Source organism: Cordyceps fumosorosea (genome assembly GCF_001636725.1).
Source record: "Cordyceps fumosorosea ARSEF 2679 chromosome Unknown scaffold_125, whole genome shotgun sequence".
Lineage (NCBI taxonomy): Eukaryota > Fungi > Ascomycota > Sordariomycetes > Hypocreales > Cordycipitaceae > Cordyceps > Cordyceps fumosorosea.
This window is the reverse complement of record NW_017387425.1, coordinates 1-11,332: the sequence shown is the minus strand read 5'-3', so window position 1 is coordinate 11,332 and position 11,332 is coordinate 1. Positions and strand designations below refer to the sequence as shown.

The following is an 11,332-nucleotide window of genomic DNA, read 5'->3' as shown; positions in this document are numbered from 1 at the left end:
TACCTCCCTGTGGCTCGATCAATGGATAGAGTCGTTAGAGGCACAGCGCGAGGCCAATTTATTCACAAAGATGGTTACACCTGAATATCTCCATTCACACCATGTGTTGAACAATCTACCTAGTACAAGGGAGGAACATGTAACCCGGTTACTACAACGAGGCTGGTCAACAAACAACTAGAATGAACATCCTAACATAAGCCAGCTTACACTCGATTTGAGGCGATTCGAACGCTGGTGGCTGTACATCAGTACAAAAGGGTACTTAATTATGATAGATTTGCGTTAAATGCTTACCACGAGCAGCATCAAGAGAAAAGTTAAAACCGTGGAGGGAGGCTTCGGGGGCGAAATGCCACTCTACAGTTTAGCTTTGGCAATCACGGAAGACTGTTCATTTCAGCGTTGGGCCAACAAGACATTTAGATATGCGATGTGCGACATGCATCATGAGTTGGCAGGCCCTTACATGCTCACTGTGGAGGGTCGTTGGTTGCAAGATTGGTGCATGCATTCACTAGCAAAAAGGCTCTTGTCTGCGCAATTAGAACACGTCATTAGTGGTAGGCCACTGTGGTACATGCATCACTAGCGGAAAGCCCTGGTCTGTGCGAATTCAAACATGCATCACTAGTGGTAGGCCGCCCCGTGTGTGCTCGAAAGTCCCAAAAGGAATGGCCCTGCGTGCCAGTAATGGTGATCTTGGAAATGCCCAAGTTGTATCCGAGACATGCAAGGGAGCACGCAACGGATTTAGTGGTAGGCCACCACATGTCTATCTACTCGAGGCTTTCGAGAACGACACAAAGCTGCAGCAAAAGAGACTAGCCTTGACATAGCGAGAGAACCAATCAACACAAATTTCACAGTCATTCTCTCTTTTCTCTTGGGCCGCTCCTTCGTTCGGTTTTGCTGTGCATTCGCGAGCCAACGCCAGCTTCTGTTGGGACGGCACGGTTCCGATGGCTACCTGGGTGGCCCGCCCATCTGGGTTTATTCAAATACCGGAGTCACAGCAGACCACTGGAGATAAGCAAGCACAAGATCTTCTTCCCAACCCTCCTATCCATTATTCATTTTGCACCGATGAGCGAAGCAATCAAGTCGCTCACCGCGCAGGGCCTGGAGCAGCTGTGCTCCGAGGAGCAGCTGCAGCTGCTCAACGCGGTGGACTCGCTGCGCTCCCAAGGCATCAGCCACTACATCTCGCTGCCGCAAATCATCGTCTGCGGCGACCAGTCCTCGGGCAAGAGCTCCGTCCTCGAGAGCATCTCCGGTGTCCCCTTCCCCACCAAGAGCAGCGTGTGCACCCGCTTCCCGACCGAGCTCATCCTCCGCAAGACGGCCTTTCCCTCCATCAACGTCTCTATCGTGCCGCACCACTCCTGCAATGACGCGGATAAGGATTCCCTGTCCAACTTTCGCGAAAGGCTGCTCGACTTCAAGGACCTGCCCGCCCTGATCGAGAGCGCCAAGCTGGCCATGGGAGTCATGACCATGGGCAAGGCCTTCTCCGAGGACATCCTGCGCATCGAAGTCAGCGGTCCCGATCGCCCGCACCTCACCATTGTGGACCTTCCTGGTCTCATTCACTCCTCAAATAAGCACCAGTCCGCCTCGGATATTGACCTCATCAACAATGTTGTCCAGCGGTACATGAAGGAGCCTCGAAGCATCATCCTCGCTGTCGTGTCCGCAAAGAACGATTACGTCAACCAGATTGTTCTGAAACTCGCGAGCAAGGCCGACCCTGAGGGAAAGCGGACCCTGGGCGTCATCACGAAACCAGACACTCTAATCCCGGGATCTGGAAGCGAGCGCGATTTCATCTCCCTGGCTCGGAATCAAGACGTCGAGTTCCGCCTGGGCTGGCATGTCTTGAGGAATCGGGACACGGAGGCGGACCAGGAAGGGTGGACCTTTGAACAGCGTGATGCCGCCGAGCTGCAGCTTCTGTCCTCTGGTGCCTGGGCGGGCCTTTCAGTACAGAACGTGGGCATTAAATCTCTGAGGACCCGTCTGAGTAAAGTACTCGTGCGGCAGATTTCTTCTGAGCTCCCAAGCCTTATTGACGAAATCACTAAGTTGTCTGCCGAATGCCAGAAACGCCTCCAGAAGCTCGGTTTGCCCCGTAACACCATTTATGAACAGAGAATGTATCTCATCCAGATTAGCCAAGCCTTTCAAGCCTTGCTTCAGGCTGCGGCCAATGGTGCGTACAACGACTCATACTTTGGTAATGCTATGTCTTCGGTCGGCTACCAGAAGCGTCTCCGAGCTGTGGTTCAGAGTCTGAATCGAGGCTTTGCGGCAAAAATGGCCTTCGATGGCCGGCGATACGAAGTTGTAGAGGACGGCGAGGAAGTTGGGTCGGAACGCCACGGCCACCTGACTCGAGACCAATACATTGAAAAAATTGTTTTGGTAATTCAGAAAGGTCGAGGTAGAGAACTACCTGGTATGTTCAACCCAATGATTGTTACGGAGCTATTCAAGGAACTCTCATCGCCGTGGGGAAAGATTGCCGAGGACCACGTCCTGGAAGTGTGGAAAGCGATTCGGCTGTCGTTGAACCACCTCGTCACTCACGTCGCCGACTCCACTACGGTCAACTCGATCTTGGCCGGCGTCTTTGAGCCGCATCTGGATTCCTTGCTGAAGGTCCTGCGCGAAAAGCTCTCTGGGCTGCTGAAGCCACACCGAACCGGCCACCCCATCACCTACAACCACTACTTTACGGAAGCTCTACAAAACATCCGCAAGGAGCGTGAAAAGTGCAGACTTGCCGCATTGATACAGGAGGAATTTGGGGCGGTTTCTTTGGTATCCAAAACCTCGATCAGCAGAACGATGGACTTTGGGCAGTTTCTTGAGCGACTGCTTGATCCGCGGGAGGCAGATATGGATCATTTTGCCGCTTCTGACGCACTTGACTGCCTGGATGCCTACTACAAGGTAAGACACCATCACGCGCCTATGGCAGCTTGAAGCTAACCAATGTTCGACTAGGTTGCTATGAAGTGATTTATAGACGACGTCGCGGTCGAGGTCATCGAGGTTTGTCTATTGGGCAAGCTGAACGAAATTATGGATCCGACGTCCATTTTCACGATGAAGGACGCTGACATCACCCGAATTGCTGCAGAGACGGAAGAGAGTCGTGCGGCACGTGCGGAGCTCGAGACGAAGCTGAAAGTCCTCAGCAACGGAAGTCAAATTTGCAAGACATTTGCAACACTCTATGTCAATGGTAAGGCTGGTGTCCTGTCAGGTCGAGTGTATTCTAACATTCTATAGTCCTGGACAACGAAAACGAGAGCAGCGACAACACGACCGATCGACTCAGTGATACTGGAAGCGAACAGTCTGCCACTGGTTCTGTAGCAACAGCGGGGAGCGATGTTGACCTAGCCGATAGCTCTGCTCCTGAGGCTGTACTGGCTGATGATCTGATCTATGAGGCGGAGCAGGTAGTTGAGCAGCCTCATACCGAGTCGACTCCTGAATCGGTGGATGATGTGTGGGGTGGTGTTTCACGCAAGAGCAAGAAGGCTAAGAAAAATCAGAAGAAAAGGGCAGTGTTCGATAAAGCAAAGCTCGTTGAGGCAGAACCTACCCTTGAGGACGACAACTTGTCCATTACTTGGGGCAGGAAGACGAAGTAAACGGAAAGAAGTCATCGTGTAGCTTTCTGTTGCAGAACTGTCATGGACAGAAAATCCAATGTTGATTGGCCGCACAGTTTCTGTTGTTTTGGCAAAATTGTAGTAGAATGCGATGCATCGATCGATGCGCACCGGTCTATTATTATATCTGAGGTGATACCATCTATTCATCAACGCTGGCCTGCCACGTAAAAAACGGTGCTTAGCGTAGGGCGGCTAGACGGCGTGGATCTCTATCCGGCGATTACATTGGCCGCCGTTGGTCGTATGATGAAAGCGTGTGGGGTGTTTCCAGAACGATCGAAGCTATGACCGGGACGCGCCATTGTGGAGCGGCCTTGAGCACAATCATCATCGCAGCAGGCTCCGCACCTGCTAGCACCGTAATCGTACATTCGGCAAGGGTCCACCGCATACGTTTTGTGGCCATGCTGGCAGGTTATTATCAGCGAGTATAATAGTCCAAGCCAAGCTGGGGGTTCTTCAGGAAGAGGGGTTTAATATCCTCTCGAGCACCACCACGAGCATTCCCAGGAAACCTCTTGCAGGGCAGCGCTTCACCCATCCTACCAACATCGAGTTCTGGCGGGCCGCATGCATTGACTCTCTCCGAAGACTGGCATAGTGACGACATGAATGATAGCTGCACGAATATTGCGGATGGCTTTGGCCTGCTCATGGTGTCACCAGAACCTTCCCCGCTGAATATTTCATGCACAGCTTGAGAGGAGTCTTGCACCCGGCTTGCTAATCCCAGTCCTCATTCGCTCTTACGGAACAGTCGAGAGCCTTGACCCCGAGGACTGGATTATCTCCAGTGCTATGCATTAGTTCACTCCTTATATTTATATAACGAGAAATATATCACATTCCTCTGAAGGCGGTACACATTACCGCAGGCTGGTTTGTCGGTATACCTCATACCACGCTGGAATCTGATCGTCTGCATAATCCCAGTCCGGCGGTCGCTGAGTTCCACAGATTTCGGTCAGAACACCACGGGAAGTTACAGAAAACGAGCGTGATGTGCGCGGTATTTTGAACATCTCGATTCTGGTCCAATGCTCCAGCCGCTTATTCACCAGGACTGAAAGATGCCCACTGTGAACTGATAGTAAAGTGACGGTGAATCTAACTTGCCCACATGCAACGCCATTTCCTCGCTCCAATGTATTTGAAGCGGGCCCTTCTTGCTGGATTGCGCACTTTTTACAGATACATCGAATGCTGCATGCTCGATGACGTAGTCGGGTGTGCAACCTGCCGAGCTTATATGTGGAGCTCTTCAACAGTCTCACTGTCCTTCTTAGCGGGGCCACAAGTCGCCGAGGTAAGCAGTCAGCGCTGATGCAACACATCTGTTCAGAATGTGGCCGCGGTTGTACGAGATGCGCCAGGCTAAATGCGTAGTAATGCGCTTAAGGGACGCGCCACCGTAGGCGACGCCACCGTTGTATCGGCAACTTCTGGCCAAGCTCGCGGTTGTCGATAGGCCGCCTTCCACTTGACGTCTACCCGACGTCCAGTGTAGTCCACCCCGGGTGTGGGGCGGAATGGTGGTCCTTCTCGTTGAGCGGCCATTCTTAGTAAAATGGCACTCTCTACTTAATGCTACCGTAAAAACCGAAATGGGTGTCGCGGGTGAGCACCTACATAACAAGTTTAGTGAGGTGCGGCCAAAAATAGCTTGTACCTTCGAAGTACCTTTTTGTCTGCTCTTAACCGGGCTTAACGGCTGGTTGCCGCTTAATGTTCTACCAAATATTGCACCCAACACCCAAGTCATTATTCCATATAGCACTGAGGCTCTGAAAGGCATGAAAAGGCATCTTTCTCTGGCTTTATCACGTGGCCTGAATCAGCTGTCTCAGAGCACCTTCCCCATTTATTAATTGGCCCCTTGGCTAGCCAGGCACTATTATGCATCTCAGCCCTGGTGTACCCATATTTTTGTGGGAATTACCACCGGAATTGGTGGCAATCAAGCGTTCCTACAGTGGGTGGCAACAAGTATTCGACCCCTTCGTGGTAGCTTTTTCCAAAACCTACTAACCTAAATAGGGCAATTACATGCCGCTTTTTAGTTATTCGGGTAGGGCTAGGATCATCCCCTGTAAGTCCACTGTAACTGCATTATAGTTGGGGTTAGTGCTTGCCTGATTAAAGCAGCAGCATCTTATCCGTCTTCTTTAGGCTAGGTACCATGAAGGGGTCAGATACTTGTTGCCACCCACTGTAGATCTCTAGGTCAATAGTCTGAGCGTCGACACTATTTAAAAAAAACCCCTAAAATTCAATCTTAACGACTTTTCATTCAAATTTCTATAATACGGCTTGGAGCAAATGATCGCATATTCATGGCGATTTGAGTAGGGGATGATGAATTAGCTACGGAAGCCCATGGATAGCTGTGAAAATTAGCATAGAGGCCGCGGTGTCCACACTCGCTGGTACTTGCTGTGCGAGACCAGATGGACTCCCTGAGAGACAGAAATTCCAACGTAAATGCCACTGCAACTTCTACGGGACCATTCACACTGCTGCGATTGGTTGACTGGCAACCCGACAGTCAATGTGATAGAAGCAACAATTTCTTCTATATCTATTACAATTTTGTATGGAAAATGCCCCTCGGTGAAAATATTCAACGGCGGCCGACTACCAGAAAGATCGGCCAGAAGATCTTTTCCCTGCTCTGAGTAATTTCTGGCAAGAAACATGGTTGGGTTTCGTCGCGGCTACATGACCCTCCTTGGGTCTGTATTAAGGGTGTCTACCAGAATCCATCTTTCGAGGTGAATAAAATATAACGAGCACCACAATATTTATATCATATGCAAATCTTTTTATTCCCAAGGATGCCACGTCACTTCGGTCTACCGGACGCTGTCTTTGATGCCGTAGCGGATATACAATGCCTGAACAAGATGCCCAGGCTCGGGTTTAAACGAACCATGACATCGTGGGCATATCGCTTGACGGATCCAACCTGTGAAATCAGCTATAGGCGAGCTTCCCCCACATAAGGGGCACGTCACTCCAAATTCGAAAAGGGTTGGATAAGTCGTGGCATGGCGACAAACTTCAGCATCGACGCGTGCGTGATAAGCCGCAATCTCCGAGCCGAGAAGATCGGTCTCATGCCACCAAAGATCATAGAAACGCATTGATCCCCTGCAGGATGCCAGGACTGAGTGGTCGGTCACAGAAAACATGCCGTTCACTCCCCACTTGCTGCCCCAAGAATTCAGAAATGTAAGGCTGTGAGGGCTGCAGCCAGTCAAGACAACCGCATGGCCACCGTCCGGTTTCCCTGAATGATGCATCTCCATATGACTCTTGTCGAGAACAAGGTATTTTGTTTTTTCGTCACTGAAATGCTCTCCGAACTTCTGCCATCCGGTCTTCGAGAGTGAAAAAGTAGCGAGCACAGGGCGACGGAGGAGTAGTGCCTGACGTGCACCGTCCTCCCCTTTTTCAGAGTATTGAACAATCGGACGATACCACCTCTTTGTGGTCAATTTATCTAATACTTCTTTGACCGGCCAGCCGTCTTTACTTTCAGGGAAGTCAACCAGAATCCTTTCACGAATTTCCAAGACGCTCGGAAGCCCACCCTGGAGTGCGTAAATTCGTGAAAGTGCCATATGGACGACTGCGGCGATGGCGTGGGCATAGCATGTCCCCGAGTCGAATTGGTTCGTAGGATTAGAACGCGTCCTCACATGGACGTCATTCACGATAGAGTCGATTTGAACTCGGCCAATGATGTCGAACAAGGTATCCGCTGAGCCAAACCTTGCAGAGAGCAGTGCAGAACAAAACGCCTCTAGGACCGTAGCAGAGCACAACTCGACATAGAGAGCAACCTCGTTGGAAGATGGGAGCTGCCATCCCATAGAAGCAAGGACTGGTATGGGATGGAGATTACAGGGGATTCTGCTGGCCAGTTGAAAGAGGGTCCGCTGCCCCTTATCCCAATGCGACCGTTCGCGATTATGAAGCTTGTATCGGAATTGCTGAGATGCACTTGTAAGATGTACTACTGCCAAGGCCACTCTGTGTTTCTCATTCTTTGGCGCGGTCATGCCTTGGGCAGTTCCTATTGGGCTAGAATCGGTCCACAGGCCATCCGACACCACAAGGAGCATCCTTTGCCTTCGGCTAGTGACACCGTGAGAGTCTTCGTCCGGAAAACGCAAGAAAACTTCTTGAGCCTTGCGTAGAGCATCGTGCATCGGCGTTCTGCCGTACAGATACTGCTTAAGTGTTGATAATAGGCCATCTGCAGTGCAATCCGTTTCTGCACGTGCATCATTGAGGTCACAATCCTGTATGCGTTCCAGTAAAGCGATAACCTCTGTAATAGGTCGAGGCTCAAACTCTATAAAGCGATGCCACCAGTCATCCCAGATCCGGCGAGCAATGCTCAAAGCTTCTGAGCTATCGACTGCGTGATTCTCAATAGAGTCGGCGACGGAGTCGGCAGAGACGTTCCCAGCGAGCGCACCTACCACGATGCCGACAACAAAACCAGGTGGTCCTCCAGCGGCAAAGCCTGCTGCTGCACCGGCTAGCGTACCACCCACACCAGAAACTGTATGCGCCCTATCTCGAGCTTGGCGGTTTTCGTCTTCGGTTGGAATTGCCTCGATGAAATCATGGATTTGGTCCGGATATTGTTCCAAATGTCTGTGCAGGACTTCTGCTTCCTCATTCCTCAACTTAGACCGAATGTACTTTTCGATATACGCTCTGTTCTGCGAGTTTGCGATCTCGATAAGGCGGTCATGGCCACTTCGAGTGTCGCCGATTCTTCGGAGATCGAGGAAGGCTTCGATTATACGACAAAGGTCGACAACGGCTGGGCATCGCATTTCCTCGTTCAGACCAAAAATGCCAATAAACATTAGAGTTTCCCTTTGGTGAGCCCGTTCGACGCGGGCAAGTTCAAGTGTAGCACGAAGCACTGCGGCAAGCCGCTCCATGGGCGGCTTTCCTTGGTCCTCAACAACCATAGCCTCTTGCATAGACCCCGAGACATCAAGTAAACAACCGAGGATCGCCCTCGGCAAATAAGCGGACATGAGAGCTGAAAATGTGACGTGTTCAACTCAAAATGGTGAAGCAAATTGGGGATGAAAATGCGCTGGGTGCGACGCCGTCTGTTAAGAGCAAACGGAATTGTGTGAGGATAAATTTTAGTGACGAAATAGCTGCCTCTTGATCACTGTATTGAAGCGCTTTTGTTCAGGAATAAATAAAAGTTAAGAAAGTTTTGATCGCCACCAACAAATCGAGTGCTTCAGTAGGGCGCGGCGAGTGACTGAGCTGACGACGCCGACGTACTACGCATAGTGCCATATCAGTTTAGAACGACAGCCGTCACTCGGCCACTCAAGTATCTGATCACTGACGGCCCGCTCCTAGCCGCCAATGAAGATGAAGCCAGAGGTTGCCAACGACCTCTCTCGTGCGTTGGTGGCTGCATATGACAACATGGAGTGCATAAAGAAAAAAGAAAATCCCCCGTGCCAGCGCAGAAGGAGTAAGCAAGCTACGTGTCGGGTTATTTGCCAATTAGGTTAGAATAGATGCAAAGGTGATTTATTTATCTAGTCAACTAGACTATAATATATCGTGGTACGCCAAGGTCATTGAAGGCGCCTTTTTTTTATGTGAGTAGCGGAGTGCAAAACGAGTTACAGTAAAGGGTTGTTTTTTTTTTAGTGGCAATGTTAGTGCAGTGCTGCAGAGCTACTTGCTGGTACAACTCCAGTCACAGCGGCTAAAAATACGATCGCCTTCCCCACCTTGCTATTAAAACTCACTAAATGCGCCCGCGACACCCATTTCGGTTTTTATGGTAGCCGCCGATGCCAAAGTGGTAGTCATGTAGACAGAACGCCGGAAAGTGTCTCTACCTCACTGCTCATGTTTCAAACAGCGCCATCATCACCATGAGAGTCGCAGTAATTGGCGGTGGCCCTTCCGGCCTAGTTACATTGAAGTATCTGTGCGAGGCACACCGGTTTCTCGAGCGCGAGCGCGTTGAGGCGGTGTTATTCGAACACCAGACGCATGTAGGGGGCACATTTTTCGCCCGAGCCTACGAAGACGCCGAGGTTGGTTGGTCTATGGCCAGGCCATTAAGCGTGCTAACACAAGCTCGCAGCTAGTTTCCTCCCGACAGCTTACTTCCTTCTCCGACTTCCGCTGCAACATTGGAAAAGATTTCCTCACTGCACCCGAATACGTGAATTATTTGCACAAATACTGTGACCATTTCAGTCTCTGGCCGCACATCAAACTGAACGCAAAAGTGGTCTCTGTTAGGCGTGGAGGCGGCCGCCGGCATGTCATCACGTACCAGAAGGATGGAGCTTACTACAGTAGAGCTGCGACGCGGTCGCCGTGTGCTCTGGGCTGCATGTAGATCCCAATATTCCAGAAATCAAAGGGTTAGAGAACATACCACGCGCAATCCATTCCTCGAAGTTCAAGGAGCGCAAGCAGTTCGACGGCTACAAGACTGTGATGGTGGTAGGCTGCGGTGAAACTGGAGCGGATGTGGCTTATCTGGCCGCTACGCACCCAGACGTTGATCGAGTTGTCCTGTGCCACAAGGACGGTTTCTCTGCCTAATAGGCCCCATATCCCCGGACCACGCCTGAGGTTATATGCTCTACGGTCTGCTCTGGTACAGATTCCTGTGCCGGATACAAAGGGACGATGTGTTGATCTGGCGCCATGGCCATGCCGAATCCTGCCATCAGGAGTCACCAAGTTTGTGGACAACGAGCGGCCGGAATACCAAGGGCTACGAAACAGTCAGATCCGTCCGGATATGGTAGTTCTCTGCACGGGTTATAAACAGGGATTCGTTTTTTTCGATAGGCAATGCGACCAACCATATCCAACTCCTGAAAAAGCAGACGTGCGGCATATTTGGATGCGAACGGAGCCGTCTGTCAGCTTCATTGGTTTCGTGCGCCCCTCTCTCGGGGCCATACCACCTCTGGCGGAGATGCAGGCCCAACTCTGGATCACTCACTTATTTGCCAAACACAAGCTTCCTCGGGCGCTGCGTCCCGAAGACGAGCCACATTACCAGTTGCGCAGTGTGCCAGGAGCACGTATCCGGTACGGCGTAGACCACGAAAGCTATGTGTACCAGCTGGCCCTTGATATGGACGCTGCACCTGGTCTCGCAGACGTCATGTGCTTGGGCTCGCTGAGGCTGCTTCTTATCTGGACACTTGGTGCCAACTTCAACACCAAGTTTCGTCTCCGGGGCCCGTGGAAGTGGAAAGGCGGGTATGCTTTGCTAATTTCGGACGAGTTCTGGACCACAATCTCGAGGCGTCCAGTCATCTTCGGTGCGGTTCTTGGCAAGCTTGGCGTGTATTCAGGCTAACGTATGCTCAGGACATTTCGCGGTCTCCATACTCCCTATGCTAATCTTCGGGCCTGTTAACCTCGCCTGCTTCGTAGCAAGCTGCCTTTTCTCGATATTCCTCCATTGTGTGCCATAACCCCCATATTTACTGGTGGCCGGCAGCACAAGCTAAAGAGCTCCTTGGCGCTAGTTATAGCGATTGTCAATTCATACATGAAGCCAGGAGCCAAATTGGTACAGCACTATTACTTCCTCCCAACTGCCGAGC

The 11,332-nt window shown here is 51.1% G+C and overlaps 3 protein-coding genes across 3 annotated transcripts; 2 read left to right on the top strand and 1 right to left on the bottom strand.

Annotated features, from left to right (window-relative positions):
* Window positions 1-1,086: 1,086 nt before the first annotated feature.
* On the top strand, window positions 1,087-3,665 carry ISF_09988 (Dynamin, GTPase domain protein; the record flags this gene model as incomplete). The annotated part of the gene is made up of 3 exons (XM_018853587.1): window positions 1,087-2,955; window positions 3,049-3,250; window positions 3,298-3,665. The coding sequence occupies 3 exons, from the start codon at window positions 1,087-1,089 to the stop codon at window positions 3,663-3,665; spliced, it is 2,439 nt and encodes an 812-aa protein (XP_018699227.1).
* A 3,220-nt stretch (window positions 3,666-6,885) lies between these two features.
* On the bottom strand, window positions 6,886-8,752 carry ISF_09987 (hypothetical protein; the record flags this gene model as incomplete). Its single annotated transcript, XM_018853586.1, has 2 exons — window positions 6,886-6,899; window positions 7,003-8,752. 2 exons carry the CDS (start codon window positions 8,750-8,752, stop codon window positions 6,886-6,888), a joined length of 1,764 nt encoding a protein of 587 aa, XP_018699226.1.
* Window positions 8,753-10,692: 1,940 nt separating this feature from the next.
* On the top strand, window positions 10,693-11,082 carry ISF_09986 (dimethylaniline monooxygenase; the record flags this gene model as incomplete). The annotated part of the gene is made up of 1 exon (XM_018853585.1): window positions 10,693-11,082. The coding sequence occupies one exon, from the start codon at window positions 10,693-10,695 to the stop codon at window positions 11,080-11,082; it is 390 nt and encodes a 129-aa protein (XP_018699225.1).
* Between the last annotated feature and the right edge of the window lie 250 nt (window positions 11,083-11,332).